The sequence below is a fragment of the Excalfactoria chinensis genome, chromosome Z (genome assembly GCF_039878825.1).
Source record: "Excalfactoria chinensis isolate bCotChi1 chromosome Z, bCotChi1.hap2, whole genome shotgun sequence".
Taxonomy (NCBI): Eukaryota; Metazoa; Chordata; class Aves; order Galliformes; family Phasianidae; genus Excalfactoria; species Excalfactoria chinensis.
Genome location: NC_092857.1, coordinates 13,531,122 through 13,551,360, shown reverse-complemented (window position 1 = coordinate 13,551,360; position 20,239 = coordinate 13,531,122). Strand labels below are relative to the sequence as shown.

Genomic DNA, 20,239 nt, shown 5'->3' with positions numbered 1-20,239 from the left:
ATATTAAGTTTTAAAGTATTTATTCTTGAAAGACAATGGAAATTATATATATTTTTTATTTCAGCACTGTAGAAGCCTAGTCATGGTGCATGACACAGTCCATGAGGAAAATACAGAAAACTGTGTGCCCTCAAAGAAGTCAGTATCATTAGATGGTGAAAAATCTACAATTTTATGCTGCATACCGTATGCCTCAATTGCTTTTCTTTACACGTTCCTGCTGAATTTAATAATGACTCGAGAATAATAAAATACATATTTTCACCCTTACATCAAAGGGGATTGATTTAAATCCAGTCTGTTTCAAAGTTCTGGAAATTCCTTATCACTTCTGCGTGGAGATTGGTGTCAGATGAGTTGATGCTCTCATGTTGACCTCTGGAATTTGTGTCTACATCACTGACACCTATGAAAAGATTCCTATTGCCTTCAATAGATTTCTATGAAACTCATGAGAGAAATTCCTCCATGAAAATCTGTGAATGTTGATGAATAATTTTCAATTTAAAAAACAGCTAATTGAGTACTTATAATGAGCGTATCACTCGATACACGATAAATTCTCCAGGGTGTGCACATAGCAGCAAGGTAGATATGTACCAAACCAAATCCATGCTGCCCAAGAGGCAATAGATCAAAAGTAGAAAATTACAGAACATTTTTTTAACTTCCAAATACACAAAACATAGTGAGAATATATCCAGGATCACTGCTTATGAGAACAAACATAGTAGTTTAGAAGAATTCCGACATGTTTAACTGCAGTTACCACTATAATGGGGTGAAAGCAAGTTAGTTACTGTGCTTCATAGTATTAAATGAACGTAATAAGATTTCTCCTCTTGACTTTCTTTTGGCTGTCTCACTGAAGATGTAATAGCATATGAGACTGTGACCAAACTTTACCAGAAACATATTATTATATTTTCATATATTCTGTAAATAATTCTGTTACTTTAACTTGGCTGATGTATTGCAGAGTAATTTATCATTGTTGATTAAGGGGAAATTTGTTAAAATTTACTAATTCAATACAAGTTTCATATTTAAACACTGTTTTTCTCTGGCTGTTCTCAGAAGTTTTACATGTGTAATAGTCTGTTAATCCAATATGATGTGCTTTTTACAAGGATAATGTGACAAACTATAATTTAGTTTAACCCATTTCAAAATGTAACAAGTAATAATGGCAAGTTTTTCCACTATCAGATTCTCTTTTTATTGTTACTGGTTTTGTTTGAGATAGAACCAGTCTAGTTTTACCCATGAGACAATTCAGGCACACAGATATTAATTTCTGCACTAATGTTCTGACAATTTTTTTTTTTGTCCTTTTTTGGCATGGAAAAGTCCTAAAAACATGTTACCTACACAAAAATAAGATTGCGTCATGTCAGTATTCAGAACACTTTCTTATTCTTTTATGGCTTCTCATGCATATAGCTCAAACCATTCTACTCAACTCTGCTTGAATTTAGAGCACAGTTATTTTAGGGGATAACCAACAGGAGAGAAGTATTGAGGACCACTGCTCTGTATTAATTCTTTAGAAGAAAATCAAGTAGAAACTTAGTTTTTCCACAGTTTTGAATATGCGTAACTTTACTAAGAAAAAAAAAAAGCATAGCATCCCTTGGCTGGTATGGGCTCATTGATCTGTTTGTCCTGGGCTAGCTATCTGGACCTTAAGTAGCCCTCACGACTTCAGATTAGACAGTGTATCTCTATTCATTTTACATGTGGAAAATGACACAGAGCTCCTTTGCAACAATAAAGTCAGCTTCAAAAGTAGGACATGGATCTTAACTGACTCTACCCGCACATTTTCTGGATCTTCCTAGATTACTCCACTAATTGAAAGTTCATCTTACTTCTACTTAAGGACCTTATGCTAATTCCAAGCTAACATAGAAATAACTTATGGAAGTTCTGTTTAGAGTTTTCATTTATCTAACTGACCATATCTTTTTCCACTTGGCAGTAGTGAGGCAGCTCCAGATATCAGAGAGGACTTTCCTGCTACTGAATTGGATACCTCTGAGTTTGGAAACTATTTTTCCTGCTCCCTCACAGGTAGCAGAATTGCAGTGCCATGTATAACTGTGTCTTCACTGTTGATTCAAATCCCCTGAATTTCAGCTCGAGAGAGGATTTGAGCAGAACAGTTCTCATATGGCTGTATGAATTTTAGTGGACATTCAGCACTATCACAGCATAGGTGAAGATTTTTTAGTATATATATCAAGTCCATCCTTACCAGAACTGATTTTTCATGCTGATTTCTCATTAAAAAAAAAAAAAAAAAAAAAAAAAAAAAAAAAAAGGTGCAGTGAAAGAGCTTCTGCTGCATCCTAAAGTCCACATGCTTTCACAGTCTGCATAGATGGCATATTTTCAGGGCATTTCCAGATAAAAGAGCTGAATAGCCTGCTATACTGTTGATGTGTGGTCGGCATAAGGAATTTTTCAGTAAATGAAAAGAACATATGAATTTTCTAGTTTTCTGCTCAGATAAAATGCTTTGGACGTAGTTAGGAGGAAATTGTTGCAGATTCATTTTTTTAAGTGAGCTAACTCATAAGTGTTGTATCATGTGGTCATGCATTTTGTTGGCTCCATCTAGGATATTTTCCTCTAAGATTTTTCATTCCTTTTGCGCTTCCTGCAGTTTCCCCGTTGGTAGCCCCTTTGTGTCTTGTATTCTAACTACTAGTATTTCAAAATCAGTAGAAATTCTGGAGCCTGGATGCTACCTGAAAAAAAATATTTAGAAGTTATTTGGTTGGACCCGTATTTGTTCTATGTGAAAGTATATGTATTAAAACAATATAGCAGTCCAATTGCTCTAATAATAGCTGAAAACAGACCTCTGAATCACTCACTATGTAAGTGGTACTAACTAACTTCTATCAGTCCCAACTCAGTATGCAGAAAATGCAGGCAGAAAATACAGAGATGAAAAGCTCTGTCTCCCATCGCTGGCCCCTTGAGTCATCCAGTATCCCAGAAATAGTTTGTTTTAAAGAAACAAAGCTTAATCATATTTATTACAAACAGAGTAAAATGTTTCTGATATCTGAAAGGCAAAGAAGATAATGTGGCCATTAGGGTTAGTCTTACTATATCCCAAGATGTCAACACGCTTGCCAAAAAATGAATTTATCAGCTCAGTGTAGCCAAGAGATTTAGTTTATCTAAATGTCCTACAAGGAATAAATAGTTTACCACTGGTTTTGTAGATTGGGATAAATCTAACATTCTATTGACATATGCTATAGATTTAATTTAATGCTGTGGTTCAGATGTCTCTTCTGATAAATCTTAGTAAAATCTATGCTAAGAAGAATGGAGCTGTTTCAGTATTTATGAGATTTAAAATGCAGGGTTAGCAAAGGAAACATGTTAATTGAAACAATATTTGTGTACGTTTTCACAGTGGTTTGGAAAAGAACATTGCTGAAGTCTATTAGTCAGATGGTGCTGAATACTAGAGGTGGAATATTCTTAAGTTTTTTGCTATTTTTCTGTAGTGAGAAAACCTTCTAATGAAACAATTAAATATTTCAATTTCTATTTATAGGCATATTGGAGATAACATCTGTAGAAATTGGAGTTGTGGCAGTTAAGTCCATCAAAAGCAACTATTATTTAGCTATGAACAAGAAAGGAAAAGTCTACGGCTCTGTAAGTATTTTTTTTTACCTTCTCAACAGATGGCATTAGTCAGCATTCCTCCCCTTATTGCCTACTGAAACCCTGCTTGCCCACATATTACTACTAAAGGTGTTCATCAAGATTTCATCCTCTGGCAGTCCCACATCCACACACTCCCTGTTCCATGCATTTATCATGCACACTGCTTCAGGCACATTTCTTACTAAATAATGGCTGATGGAGAAGGATCTACAAAATTTGAAAATTAAGACCAGATTTCCTTGTTTCTCTGTAATACAACCACATTTATTAGGCTGCATTATTCTGAAGGGATACCCAAAATCTTGTAAAACTTCAGCTGATGGAGCAGGCACACCAAATTGTCTAGCTTTGAATGCTGAGAAGGTTTCTAGAGCAGCCATCTATAGACTGAATGTACCAGTTGATACGCGGGTTTATAGACAGTACAAGGAGACAGAGATTTTGACTGAGAAGAATTTGGCTATCATTTGAAAGTTGTCTTTAAATTTGCACTTGTCTGGGTTAACTGATCTTTCCATTAGTGAAAAAAAAAAAAAAAAAAAAAAATTAAGACCCCAATATTTTTAGCAGGAAGCAAAATTATCTATAATTCTGACTAGTAAACTCTGATTTATTCACGAACATCCACACAATGGCACAAACACAAGATTGTTCTGTTATTACATATTGTTTGCTTTATACAAATCACCTACAAAGGCAATGAGCCAGTTTTCAAATTGACCAGTATTCACAATATTTATAGACTTTAAATAAAACAGTGTAGCTAGGTCTGTCTCTGCTTCAAATAGTGAAGTAATGCTAACCTAAGAGTAGCAAGAGCATCACCTGAGGCTCAGAGGGACCTGAATGTTTATTCACCGTGTAAAGAAGTAATTATTTTATATGTGTTTAGTTCACAAAAACTATACAGTCTTTCTTCATCCATGCTGTTCATAGTCAGCCCTGGTTCATAGTTACCTCTGACCTCCTCAACTTCTGAGCTGTATTGAGGAACTGTGTTAAGAATTGAAAGGCCTGAACAGAGAAATTATTCCTTATCTCCTATAAATGTGGATTTTAATTTGATAAATTACACTAGACAGAAATACTGGATGATCAGTGGTCAGCTCTGCACCACTGATAGATGTATAATGCGCAGCTGACAAAGTTACCTTTTGTCACTTAAGCTCCATTGCTATACTGATCACAGGTATGCTTCCAGACATACAAAAAGGTGCTAGTCTAAATCACCATCCTAAGTCTATATGTCTCAGTTAACTACGTTTAACATAGTTATCTGTTATGATCCATCCCAAACTTTTCCTACTCAAATTGTTAGTCACTGCTGGTGTGGTAAGAATTCATGCTGCCAGCCATATAAACACACACACACACACACACACACAAAAAAAAAAAAAAAAAAAAAAAGCACAGCAGCTTTTGTGTACCATAGGTGGAGACTGCTCCCAAAAGATTCAGTAATTCACAGTGTATTAGAAATAGTGCTGACAGGAGGATACGAATGTGGAAAGCTTTTTTTTTTAATTCCAACTGAGATAATTTTTCAATATTCACATCATAAAATCACAACATAATGACTTATCAAAATGTATTCCATAATACTTCAGAGATTTCAAGAATGCTTCTGTTATTATTTTTCCCATCCTCCCTAGACTTGCAGTTAGACTCATATTACTACAGTGTGGCAGTTTGCAGATGGATATGAAAAACAGAACCAATAAAAATTTTAAAAACACTCTTAAGCATGTGCATAATAGACATTGGTGCTGGGCTATACTGAAATTCATTTGAAATGAGCAAAGCAATTCTGAGCTAACACTCAGACCCCTGCCAATAATACTTCTTAGCCACTTCGCAACATCATCTGCTCCCTCTGCATTGTCTAAGAATAGAACTAAAAGTTTGGCCTGCAGTGTGGTTCTGCATCTGAGAAAACAAGTCAAGAAACTGTTTCTGTTTTATCAGTTTTCTCTGTTTATCAAATACGTTGGTGTCTAACTGACTGGTTAGAACAAAGGAGACAAGGAAGATGAATTATTGGATTTATTTAACAAAACAGCAGTCTGGCAGATTGGAAAAATTATTGTGGATTTGAAATGTGATTGATAGCCACCTGCTCTCTTAATACCTTGACACAGAAGGTGACATGTTATTACTTCAAGTAGAAGTTAAACAATCTGAATGAAAGTTTATGAACACAAATAGTATTTATGGTTGTTTAACTAACTACTCATTTGAAAATTGAAAAACATTTTGGGAGACAAATTGGATTTGAGTGTGCTCAGTTCTGTTAAGAAAATACTTGTGCTCTCTGGTCTGAACAGCAACTAAGGAAGACATTAATGATAAACCAGAAAATCCTATTGTATCAAAGCACTGAACATTAGCTAGTTTAACTTTTTTAATTTTAAATTAATAGGAATGGAAATACGTAGTTTAAATTATTCTTGTTCCCTGAAATACTCATCTGTTCCATAAAAAATGTTTCATTATTCAGACATATTTCTCATCTGGTTCATAAGGAACCTAATAACACATATAATTAATATATCATACTCTGAGATTCTGATATGCTTCTGCTTCAGCTGTGAAATAGCATCTTGTTATCTGAAATGCAGAAGAAAGTCCATTTTTTGTTGCAGTTTAACTATGTTGTGTATACTCCACTTTCAAAAGATTTCTGTAGAGAATATGAGTAATTATGTGATCTAACTTATTTATACATAGTAACCGCTCATTTGTGAAAACAAAGAACTCTTTCCTGTGGAGAAGCAGATAAAAGTGCACCTAACATTCTAGAAAAAAAAAAAAAAAAAAAAAAAAAAGCTGTCTTCCTCTACATGTTACCTTGCACTTGCATTTTTTTATCCTTTCTAGTTAAATAGCAACTAGATCTCCCTTAAAAATAGAAAACATTAATTCCTACTTTCCTACTACTCTACCCAAAATTACTCCCAAGTTTACTTGAATATCTTCTCAATAAAATGCAAGGTTGTATATGAATCATAAAGTCTAGTGAATTAACCTTTTTTAGACTAAGCCCATCTTCAGTTCAGCAAAGTAAAAGGGTCTCTCGTCCACTGTAGCAATAGTGTAACAGTGATTCATACTCATTAAAAAAGCCCTTTTGCATTGCCAGCATGGTGTAAAGATCTTACCTTCAATAAGAAGTAGGCCTAAGCCACGCATTTTTCTTTAATACATGGTATCAATAATCTGGTTCAAGATACTTAAGTGTTGTATTTATTAGAACTGGAGTGTGATGAGTAATTCCAAGACTGCTACCTCATACTTTGAGTTTATGACTGAGAATTTGATTTAATATTGTTATATCCCACTACAGAGAAGTTACAGTTCAACTTTCATTGAATTTTGTCATTTTATTGCTATAATTATGCACAACTGAACTTTTTTCCACTTTTTTGCTATCTAAGAGTTGTTGATGTCAATGGTATTTACACAGTGAAGCATTATGTCTGTTCTGAAATGGTGCATTTGTTTTATTCTTTCAACAGAAGGAGTTCAATAGTGATTGCAAATTGAAGGAAAGAATAGAAGAAAATGGATACAATACATATGCATCCTTAAATTGGAAGCACAATGGAAGGCAAATGTTTGTTGCTCTGAATGGAAGGGGAGCCACAAAGAGGGGACAGAAAACAAGAAGGAAAAACACTTCAGCTCACTTTCTTCCAATGGTAGTAATGTCATAAATGAAGGAACTATTTTATCAATGCAGATGAACCAAAGGCTCTTATGTCACTAATAATTGGTAATCTTCTTGAAGAATTATTGCAAAGAAATAGTGCAGACATCTGCTTGTTTGAAAAGAGCAGGGGAAGCCTCTGAAGTTTTTGTGCTCGTTGCTGGCAAATGAAATACTTTTATTTAGTTCGGTGTTCTATCTTAAGAGCAAGATAGAAGCTGAATCAAAGGGGATATAAGTCATTGCCAGTGTGAACATTTTTTTTTTCTCTCTGCAACAGAACTTAAGGAATGTGAGACAATCTAATGAATGATCTTCGTGGGGAAAGTTATTTATGGAATACTAACTCGTATCAAAGACCTTAATTGCTCATTCAAGCCTATGAACAGTTAGACATGCAAGCATTTACTGGAAGCACTTGGGTCACATGCACAAATAAAGATGCTTCTGGAGAAGCCTTGTGGAAGAATGGATAGGATTTAAGAATATAAGCAAAGCAGTATCATGCTGTTCTAACAAAACGAATACTATGGTTTGCTTGTATGTTCTAACTTCACTCCTTTTTATTTCTCTCTAAGTTATTTATTTAATAGGATGTTAAATATCTTTTTTTTTTCTTTTTTTTTTTTTTTTTTGAAATGTTTTCCTCATTTGCTTCTTTGTTGTTTTCAATTTTTCTCAGTGCTTCACACAGGGCTGATTAGTTAAAAGATCAGAACCTTGTAAGTACTGTGAGAACAGGTAATGGACAAGGCTTTAAAGGCAGAATTTCATGTGTATAATCCTTTTTTTTTTTTTTCCTAACTCTCTTGCACTTAAGCAAAAGACCAAACATGCAGTGCTTGGATTAATGGTATTGTGTGTCTTTATGTTTGAGAGGTTTTCTTACATATTAGCACTCAACAACAAACTTCAAGAAATACTTACTTCAAAGGTACTTTCTGCTACTTTTAAACTGAGAGCAGGGTCCATCTCTGTACTTGGGTATCAATGCATCTGCGTGTATATTCGTCTGACTTTGATTTCATTGTGGAATTAAGAACAAATGCATTGTAATCAGTAAGAAATTTTGCAGCAAGCACTGGGCTGGAATCTGGATCTGGACAGTCCTATTAAAATCACTGATAATTCCATTGTTAAAATTAAACAGTGTGAAATTTCGAAGTGTTAAATTTGGTCTCTGAAAGATGAGATAGCAACACAGCACTCCTTATTCAATTAATATTACCATTCAGTGAGTTTGTCCTTGTTAAGATCTTGAAGAGTCACAGAAAAAGAATGGGAGCAATGCCTAAATAAGGACTGAGGGATAGGGAATCCAAAATCATGCTCATGCATTTATCAGAGATTATTATTCACATGTATATTATATATGAGAGCCAACAAAAAAGCTGTGCTGGTATCCAGCTTTAGCATGCCTTTCATATCCATCATAGTCACTGAAGGCTCCAAACGCATAATATCCAGCACATTTTCATTAAGTGTTGCTAGTCCCATGGCTTAACTTGAGCAACTGCAGTATAACAAAATTTAGCATAATATGAAGTCTGTTCAATTAAAGGTACATAAGTTTGTTTTATGTTTTGCTTTACTCTGTAATTTTATAGAGCTCTGGATAGCTCACCAATGTAACCATATCGAGATTCATTTTGTTAGAGCAGATAAATAGAAAGCAGTACAACAAATAATTTGTACCACTGTCTTCACAATGTATTCCACTAAATAAATAATTAAGCCTTTGCAGTGTCTTTAGTAAGAAACAGAAGTAGTATAATATTATTTTGTTCTAAATACTTTTAAGTGATAACTATGAGATTATATTGATGATGCAGTTTTATCTTCAATATTTCTTGTTGTGAAAAAGTTGTTTTTATTTTTATTGTTTGGAAACTGTATTTTGGTACAAAGGAGAGCCTTGCTTAATGTTTCTTTTGAGAATGTTTAACCTCTATAAAGGCTGGTGTTGTTGGAATCTTCTCTAAGTTATTTAAGTCAATGTTTAACCAGCACTTCAATCTTAATCTGTTATTTAAAAATTAGCCATTAAGGGGAAAAAAAAAAAAAAAAAAGGCAAAAAAAAAAAACCACAAAAAATAATAGCTTTCCCATAAAATACAAAGTGGTCAGACTGTATTTCCAGTTCCTAAATAAAGCCAACTCTTTTAAAACCAGAAAGTAATTTGAGACACAACATTCTAACTGATAGATAACATTACATTTCATGGTACTTTATCTCCAGCTTGCTTCCTAACAAGTGAGATTTTCTAGACAGGGAAATAAGAACTTCAGATTTTGAATGTAATTTTAGGTGATCAGCAAAACTTAATGACCATAATAAAAGTGAGTATCTGTTGTTAAAAATTTGTAATCAATAATTAAAACTGTCAAGACATAGTGGACCACTCACAGTGAACATTCAATGTTAGCTTGGGCAAAAGCAGTATTGGATGACTACTTAAAGAATATTTAGGGTACAGATGATGTTCTCTTGACAGAATTACCTAGTTTATATGATCGGGGGAGGATTTTTGGATAAATATTATCACAGTACTCAGAACACTATGCTGCTCGGAGGCCAAAATCGTGAAAAACATCACTTTTCCTAAGTGAGTCAGGAATCATTTCTGACATGAATTTCTCAGAATGAACCAGAACAAAATGTCCCAAAAGGAAACAATGATTCCTGCATGATTAACATACTGTAATACCCAGTGGTGGTGGGAGCAAACTGCAGTCCTTTTTTCTAGAGTTTTACAGTTCCTTGACCATATCCTCTGTTCTCTGTCAGATAGAGTCTTGAGGAGGAGAGATTTAAAACAGAAAAGAAAAATAAAAATCACTGAGCAACAATGTATAGCATGTTATATTTAAATAAAAATAATAAAATATGGGGAATAGAGAATAAGACTATTGTCTTTGTTTTATTAACCTGAATTGATACTGCAACATATATATAAAAAGGGAAAAGATATGTTGTACTACAGGATGTGGTTTGGTACTATATAGCTCTGAAACAAAACAAAAATCACTAAGACATTTTAAAAATTTCTTTAACTCTTTGCATGTGTTATCTCCACAATAATAGCAACCAAATGCTTTAGAGTCTTCCCATAAGTGTTCAGAACCACCTTGTTTATACACTGGAAAAAAGGATGATTATAAAGCATGGACACTGATGAAAAAATGATGGTTTTAGGAAGAAGAACTAGTACTTACACTTTTAAAATAAGCATTGGAGAAGGAAAAATAATTGCATTTTATGTAAGGTTTCATTCAAGGCATTTCAGGTTATAAAGTTCTTTAGAGGTTAGTAAGCTTTAGTACAAGTTGGTGAGTCAATATTTGTAATATTGCTGAAACTGATTACCTGTGTTCACACAATCAGTCATAACTGCTTCAAGGATTTAAACCAATGCTGGAAGACACTGCCTACTTTGAAGTGTCATTTTTTACTCTTAAATTAGATTGTCTGGCAGGATTCATCCTTCTAATTTCCTCTTCAGTTAGAGTGAGAATACATCAACACAAAACCATGTTCTGCTACAGTTAGTCTATGTATGATTATTATAGAATAATTAAGGTTGGGGTTAGAAAAGATGTCTGAAATCATCAAGTTCGTCCATCAAAACATCACTTCCAATATTGCCCACTAGACCTTGATCCTAAGTGGCACTTCCCCATCCCCCTGGACAACCCATTCCAATGCTTCACAATGCTTCACCACTCTTTCAGAGAATAAATTTTTCCTGGTATCCAAGCTGAGCCTCCACTGGTGCAACTTAAGGCCATTCCCCCTCATCTTCTCACTAGTTACCTGGGAGAAGAGACTGCAACTACAACCTCCTTTCAAATCATTGTAGAGAGTATGAGGTCTCCTCTGAGCCTCCTCTTCTCCATACTAAGCAATCCCAGTTCCCTCAGCCACTCCTCATAAAACTTGCGCTCCAGACCCTTCACCAGCTTTGTTGCCCTAATTGACTGAAACCATTTCAGTGCAACCACAAATAACAGAAAAACATATGCAAAGTTATTTTCCCATTACAGTATGAGCAAGAAATTGAATATGAAATATTATTTTGTTTTGAACCTATCAGAATAAGATTTACAGCTATGTCTACCCACCCAAAATGTTTGTACCTCATTTTTAACTACAATGGGGGCCTTCAAAGACTGTGTTTTGGGATTAACTATCTGGTACTGGCATTTTCCAATGAAGCACAGTGAGTGTCATAAAACTGGCTGATGTCTTTTCACTCACTAATCCCAGAAAAAACACATGCTGTGTCCTTCACTCAAACCAACAATGCAAAGAAAATATGCCACTGTAAAAGGAAAAATAAAGAAACAATGATTAAGCCTCGAGTAAGTGATTAGGCAGCAGTGATCTTTCAGGTTACAGTAGTTTAAATGAGAAGTAATTGGACTCCTGAAATTCCCTACCAGAAATTTCAAAGAAATTTCATACCTTGACAACAAAAAAAAAAAAAAGAAACAGGTATCATCCTAGTGTATATTTCTGTACATTTTTTCCTGTGCTCAGTTCTCAGAAGTCTACAAAGAACATCATTCTTTCAAAACTGTAGTGAAACAATCCATCAATCCATTCATAACAATCAAAATGTTTTGAGCTTCTAGTGTCAGTATGCTTCAGGTACCTTAAAAGCTTAAAAAAAACCTGGTTAATTCTTAATTACAAAAAGACCAGTCTACAAACAGTATAATCTTTCAGATTTACCTTCTAGATGTTGCAGCCAACACTCTGAGATCTTCCAAGCAACACTTCAAAAAAAGTTTGATTCACTCAAGAAATGGGAAACAGAAAAAAAATGATATCATTATTGTTATTTACATTCTTCATTGCTTTCTTAATTGGTACTAAATACATAATCTATACTGTTTTTTTACTAGAACTTGTTTCATAGTGCAGATATCTCAGCAGTCTTATAAAATAAGGGCCCTGGTTTGGGCTCTGAAGTCCTTGAGTTTCTCATTGATGCAATACAGAAGTGTTCTTCAAGGAAATATGAAAAAAGTTACTCGGTTTCTAGGCTCATTCCTCACACCATACTTTTATGCTCACTGTTTGAGAGAGAATATTTTAGATGATAGTTTTTATTCTTACATAATATGGTTCTTACACTTCATTTGCTATCCCAACTATTCTATTGTGTCTTTCAGACTCCCAATAATGCCCATCTAACTACTGCTCTTACTGTGGATGAGCACATCCACGGTACTGATCATGCCAGAACTATTCAGACTAACTGCATCTATATTGTTCATTTCTGAAATGCAGACACATTATACACCACAGAAAGACAGATCCTCACCCTCTGCTCTGCATGTAATATCCATGTCCAAAAAAAGCAAAATACAGAGGTACTATACTAGAAATAATGAAATATTTTTGATCAGAATAATAAATAGGTCACTTTGAAAGTAACACCTCCTATTTACTACTATGGAAACTACAGCTGATACAAAGAGCACAAGAACAGTATTTGAAAGATCAAATTCTCAGCTATAAAACCATATTTTATAACATAGTCATCACCACTAGCTATGCAATTTCATCAGTGTTGAGCTAGATCCTATGTGCTACACTCCTAAAAATCCTTGTGAGTGGAGGAGACCCACTGTTGCTGTCACTACTACTGAAATGCATTATCCACTGCCTCACTGTGCTCACATCCACTGTTCATTCTGTATAAGTGTTCAACAATTGTTAATGGATGTCTGTGGGTGCCATTTTTCCTGCTTGAAGGAATTCAGGGACACACCTTTGCTTCATGTGCAATTCCATGTCAGATACCATTCTTTCAGACTTCCCCTCTGCTAATAGTCTGTCACATGGCAAAAGAATATTGTTGGGAAAATTCAGCCTTCACTGCTGTATTGTCAACATCCACTTCTGACACTGTTGGCCAACATCATAGCATAAAGGTATTATTTTCAAAGCAGCCCTTGTAAATTAAGCTGCAGTGAAAGTGGCATGTAGTATCAAATTCTCCAAAACAATCCTGGACTGCTAATTCTAAAGGCTGAGCTCTTCCAAAAGACACAGCACTTGTGACCATCATATGACAGTATTGACATACCTCATTGTATATATAGACATCATCCAATAAACAGTAGAATCCAGTTTTGGAGGAAGCCTTTACCTTTAACTTTCCAGGACAATCAGATTTATTCCTCAACTATGTAGAGACTACTTAAAATCTGTAGTGTTGATTTTGATACCAATCAATCAAATTGGGTTACTCTGTTATTTTGAGGAATGCCCAGTGCTTAATAGATGTCATGGTAACTACTCTGTAATAGATGTGGATATGAAATGATTTTGCAGATAGGAAAGGCTCCCTGTTTTCACACACAGAATTTAATAACAAAACGATCAAACATAAGCAGGGGAAATTAAAATATATTTGCAAATAAATGAATAAATAAATAAATAAATAAATTCCTAATACTAATGGTTCTGAAGAAAATTAATTTGGAAAAGTTTACAACTTTCTTCCAGAATTTTAAGCACATAACAGTCATCAGGAATGGCTTCGGTTGTTGATTCTACCATAGGCAGGAGGATGGACTGTCACTGTTCCAAGATCTCTTCCAGTAATATTTTCCCTAATTCTGTGAAGCCAGTGACTAAATTTATATAAAACAGTAGAAACAGTAGACAGTCAGATGCAGCTTAAGTCTACATTCAGTAGCAGCAGGCTCAAGTTGAATCCAGTAATGAATGTGTAGAGATCCTATTAAAAGTCCCCACGACCTAATGGTCCTTTTCAACCAGGCCTTTTTGTGATTCTATGACTAAAAGCAACCCAAGTGCAAAGTTTTTCAGCATAAATTCACCCACTAAATGATAGCAAATTGATGTTACAGAGAGATGATGTCTGGGTCTGACTCAAGCCTGAATCACATACTGATTGTAGGAAGCATGACTGACCTGGGCAGTAAAGACATGCAAAGGTCAATACCCATATCATTTGGATGTTTGGTAACATGCACAAAAAAAAAACCACCACATGATTTTCACAGATAATTATTAAAATTTTCCATGGTCCTTACAAGAATAATGCCACAGTGAATAAATCTCTTAATTACCCCACTCCTCAAAATGTGCTCTGCCCTTATATCTGTTGGCTAGAGGATACTGCCCAAGAACGTTTACATATTTCAGCTATCAGTAGCAGACATATAAATTAACCAGTAATTATGTTTGTTCTATTTAATGCAAAGCTTTGGGCAGTTGACAGTTTAATAAGTAATGTATTCATTTCATGTACATTTTCTTATGCTCATTTTAAAGTACGGTAGCTATTAAATGATAGACTGACCCTGCACTATTTACAGTGGGGAAAGCTCAACCAGCCACACTTTCTTCTTATATTCTTTGTCATCACTTTATATAAGTTCTAAAAAAACATCTGTTCTAGGGAAGAGGGAAATATACAGTTCTCATAACCATTTTGCTACTACCAAGTCTCTGGAAGTGTTGCAAAGGTTAAGAATAATTAAAATACAGGGAGAAGATGGTAAAATTAGTCTTCAAGTTAACTGTAGCTCCAACAAGGCATGGATGTACCATAGAATCCAGCATGTTGCACTCCAAACCCAAACTCCATTTTGTTAAATTAACAGATACTAATATGTGTAATATGTAAAAACTTTTTTACCCCACAGTCATAAACACTACACACATACACACACAGATATTTACCACTGGCAATTTTCTTTGAAACTCATCATATTATTTTCTGTTTTTCACACCAACAAAGTGTTGATGTTATCCCCTGCTATCCCCTGCTGCTAATCTCTACTGGCTAGAGGGACATATCACTGGCCTGAGGGTCGTGCCCAATGGGTAGTTGTTAATGGAGTTAAGTTCAGCTGGCAACCCGTTACAAGTGCTGTCTCCCAGGTGTCAGTTCTAGGGCCCATCTTGCTTAACATCATCATTGTTGACCTGGATGAGGGAATTGAGTGTACCCTCAGTAAGGTTGCAGATGACAGGAAGTTGGGAGGTGGTGTTGATCTGCCTGAGGGTAGGAAGGCCCTCCAGAGGGATCTGGATAGGCTGAATCGCTGGGCTGAGGTTAATGGGATGAGGGTCAACAAGGCCAGGTCCTGCACTTTGGACACAATAACCCCATGCAGTGCTATAGGCTTGGGGCTGAGTGTATGGATGGTTGTGAAGAGCAAAGGGACCTGGGGGTGTTGGTTGATGCTCAGCTGAACATGAGCCAACAGTCTGACCAGGTGGCCAAGCGGCCAATGGCATCCTGGCTTGCACTAGAAATAGTGTGTCCTGCAGGAGCAGAGAGGTAATCATCCCCCTGTACTCAGCTCTAGTGAGGCCGCATCTCAAGTGTTGTGTTCAGTTTTGGGCTCCTCACTGCAGGAAAGACATCAAAGCCCTGGAACTTGTCCAGAGGAGAGCAATGAAACTTGTGAGGGGTCTGGAGCACAAGTCTTATAATGAGCAATTCAGGGAGCTGGGATTGTTTAGCCTGGAGGAGGCTCAGGGGAGAACTAATTGCACTCTACAACTTCCTGAAGGGAGGTTGTGATGAGGAGGCACTTGGCCTCTTCTCCCAGGTAACAAACAGGACCTGAGGAAATGGCCACAAGGTGTATCAGATGAGGTTTAGACTGGACATAAGAAGGAACTTTTTCTCTCAGAGAGTGGTCAGGCACTGGAATGGCTGCCCAGGGAGGTGGTGGAGTTGCCATCCCTGGCAGTGTTCAAAAGGCATCTGGATAGGGAGCTAGGAGATATGGCTTAGTGTTTTTCTGTAGGTATGGTAAAGGGAGGACAGCTGGATGAGATGATCTTGTAGGTCCTTTCCAACTTTGTGATTCTATGATTCTATGATTCTATAGTGTCAGTATAGAGTTAGCTCAATTATGCTTCATAGAATCATAGAATCATACAACCATAGAATTGCTCAGGTTGGAAAAGACCTTAAAGATCATCAGGTCCAACCTCAGCTTAACCACACTGCTCTAACTCAAAACAACCCTGTGCTAAATCATGTCCCTGACCACCACAGCCAAACAATTTTTAAACACATCCAGGGATGGTGATTCAACCACTTCCATGGGGGAAGCCTATTCCAGTGCTTAATTACCCTTTCTGTAACGAAGTTTTCCTGATATCCAACCTAAGTTTATCCTGGTGCAACTTAAGGCCATTTCCCCTTGTTGTGTCACCTGTCAACAGTGAGAAGAGTCCAACCCCACTCTCACTATAAGTGCCTTTCAGGTACTAGAAGTGAGCAGTAAGGTTTCCCTTCAGCCCCCTTTTCCCCAAACTAAACAGCCCCAGTTCGTTCAGTCTCCCCTCATAGGGCATATTCTCCAAGCCCTTCACAAGCCTTGTTGCCCTTCTTTGGACCTGCTCCAGCACTTCAGTGCCCTTACTGCACTGAGTTGCCCAAAACTGAACACAGTACTCAAGGTGAGTTCTCACCAATGCCAAGTACAGGGGCAGGATGACTTCCCTAGTCCTGCTCCCCACACCGTTTCTGATACAAGCCAGGATGCCATTGGCCTTCTTGGCCACCTGGGCACACTGCTGGCTCATATTCAGCCAACTGTCCATCAGCACACCACGGTCCCTTTCCATCAGTCAGTCCTTGTCCGTCAGCTCATCTCATCAGTGTTATCATGAAAGTATCATTATGTAAACCTCTAATCCATGTTAGAGAGGAAGTGTCTTTACTTGTGATCCTTATGGCAGAAATGGTCTTTAAGAAGAAATTTACAAGAAAATAAACAGAAATGTATGCAGATATTCATGTGGAAGATTTTTTCCCTCTGTTCAGTGGGAGAAATATGAGAAACAAATAAAACAGACCAAAAAAAAAAAAAAAAAAAAAAAAAAAAAAAAAAAAAAAAAAAAACCACTGAAGGCTGATTCTGAAATTGTGGATAGTATCATGAGACTAGTAGGTCATATTAAGCATATCGGAAAGACTTTATGGGCCTCTCTTTTCTAAGGATGGATGGTCAGAGAAAGGAAATGAAATGATGCCAGACAGTAGAATGATGTCAGTAGCAGTATATCCAATAATCAGAAGCAGCTTTACAACAGACTTGCCAGTACCTAAGAGGACCTACAAGTAAAGTGGAGAGGGACTATTTATCAGGGATATTGAACAAGGGTTTAAACTAAAAGAGGATGAAGTCAAATTGACACTAGTAAGTAAGTCCTTGCTAAGAGGGTGGTGAGGAACTGACAAAGGCTGCCCAGAGAAACGTCCCTGGAGGCATTCAGTGCCAGGTTGGATGTTGCTCTGGGCAATCTGGTCTGATAGAAGCTGATCCTGTCCACGACAGGAGGCTTCGAACTTGATGAACTTTTAACTTTCCTGCCAACTCAAATATTATATGTTTCTATGATTCTACAATGAGTTTCTATTATTCTATAGTGACAGCACTCAGCACAGATTACATCTGAGCCAAACAGCAATCGGACACAATATTAAGATATGTGATTCTACTGGTCCTCTAGGAATACAACACCTTTCCTGCCTAATAAGTTCAGGAAGCAATGAATTCACATTTATCAGTTTGAAATAATGCATCTAAACAGGACTTCTTTATTTTATCTTCCAAAACAAAGATGATGAGAAAAACACAGTTGTCATACAAATATAGTCGTGCTTTAGAACAAAATGCTATGTATTTCAGAGAAGTATAACCTGAACCTGGTCAATAGCGCTGTAAAGACCAACACAAAGTTCAATGTTGTTCACAGGTTCAACAGTTAATTGTGTCAAATGAGAAATGCAGGAAGGTGAGGATGAGTAGGCAGAGAGCCATACATGGATACTTTACTGAACAAGTTTTACTTCTAGTCATTTATTTAAACAAATAGCTAGGTCACTGCAATGACATTACAGAAGAGTAAAATGGATTGTATCAGAATTGTGGAGTAAAACTACCATCTTTATCTTTGCTTAGAAGGTATGCCCTAAATGTAGCTAAGTGATATAATTGGGGTTTCATGCACAGCAACCACTGCCAGATACTGCTGGGCAAGTATAGGCATCATAGATCAACAGTAACAGAACACTAATGTGGCTAGACCAGACAGCACAGAAACTGAAAAGAAAGAAATAGTGGGAAGAATGAGTTAAATTAACATTGCAGAACCTCTCAGAAAAGGTTCAGCTTAAATTTTGGGCAATGCCTGAGCCTGAGGGAGAAGCTCAAATTTTCTTCAAACCCAGTCCTAGAAGTAAGTTGTTATTTGGTTCTAATTATTAAATTAAATATGATTTTTGTTTGTTTCATTCCCTCCCAGATGGTCTATGTTGTAAATATTTTACTGGTAACTTTATTGTGTTTTATGTAAATAAGGAGAATTTTCTTAACTTGAGCCAAATCACATTTAAAACAGCACCATGTAACAAGGACAGCCCCAATTAAGCAGAGTACTATTGCAATACATAGGAATCTTGTGGCTTTTCCTGTCTTCTTTTTTTTTATTGAGCATGAAATCCACAACAGATTTCTTGCCACCTAGGTAGAACAGAACAAGATACACTCTCACTTTATTCTTCCCTGCAGATGCGTGTAACTAGTCCTATATGGAGCCACAGCAGGACACAGTGGTAGTGTGCAGCAGACCATGCCTCTCCAGGCACACAACACAGAGCCCATGCCAACCTAAATTCTTCTGCAGGGAATACCGAGGCAGTTTAACTTGCATGGTAAACTAGATCTTTATCTTAGAGCAATGCTTTGAATGTCCATTGGGGAAGAAGCTTTTCACTTTGGCAGCTGTTCTCAGCTATCATGTCAGACCACTCTTGGGAAGAATGACAGTGTAGAGCAGGAATGGAAGCAGTTTACACAGTGGAAAAGGAAAACAGAACTGATGTAGTCAATGGTCGATGAGACACGCCCAGGTGAGGGCTCCACTCTGCTCTAAAAATTGCTTCTTGTGAAGGCCAAGAAATGCAAGAGCATAGGGGAGAACAGGAAAAAATAATGAAGTAATGATGCAAAAAAGTGGGAAAAAAAAGCAGGAGTGTGGGAAGCAGGCTGCACAGTGGTCTGGTAGACCTGGGTTTGTGCAGTTACCAGTACTTCAACATACCGCCTGCAGTTAGCAAGATAACTCCATCAGTACAAAAAGAATTTAAATGTTGACTTCAAACTCTTAAAAGTATTTTATGTGCCATGACTTCCAGTCTCATGACTGCTGTGTCTCTCACCATGAGTAATTATTTTTTAGTTTTATATACATATGCAAAAATTCAACTTTTCTTTAACTGTTCTTGAAAACAAGGCAATTATCTTGTTCATCTTTCATATATCCAAAATGCATAAAAATATCAGGGAATATCAGTTCACCTTTACAAATTTCTTAATCATAGCTATGTTTGACTCAGCAAAGTTCAGACTACAACCTAATTTGTGTCTCAATAAAGCAGATCTTCTTGATAGCAATGTTATCCTAACAGAAAAACCTGAAAAGACAGTGAGCCCAGTTTAATCCCATTATGTATTTTGTTTAAAATTCATCTTCACTGCTCATCTTAGGTTCAAATGTACCTGTTCCAGTACTTTGTTCTCTATGAAGAACTGGAATGAAGGTGCTCAGTGTTTTCAGTAACTAACCAAATACAATCGTTTCGGTTGCTCAGCTTAAAGGCACATTGCTCTTTCTTTGATACTGTTTAAGACTCTATTTTGCATGGCAGCATTTCTAGTAACTGCATTATCCTAATTTTGCACAAGCAGAAGAAAATGTTGTTTTTAACCCTTTCTAAACTTTCTTGTTAACATCAACTGTATTTAGGATGAAAGAAATCTGTC

At 36.3% G+C, this 20,239-nt stretch overlaps 1 protein-coding gene across 3 annotated transcripts in view; it reads left to right on the top strand.

Moving 5' to 3' along the window:
• Nucleotides 1–10,282, top strand: part of FGF10 (fibroblast growth factor 10) — a 60,667-nt gene extending 50,385 nt beyond the window's left edge. For all 3 annotated transcript variants that reach the window (XM_072359498.1, XM_072359497.1, XM_072359499.1), the window contains exons 4-5: nucleotides 3,581–3,684; nucleotides 7,212–10,282. In XM_072359498.1, coding sequence (XP_072215599.1) covers nucleotides 3,581–3,684; nucleotides 7,212–7,409 — 302 coding nt within the window. In that variant the 3' untranslated portion in view covers nucleotides 7,410–10,282. The remainder of the gene's footprint in view (nucleotides 1–3,580; nucleotides 3,685–7,211) is intronic.
• The last annotated feature ends 9,957 nt before the right edge of the window (nucleotides 10,283–20,239 follow it).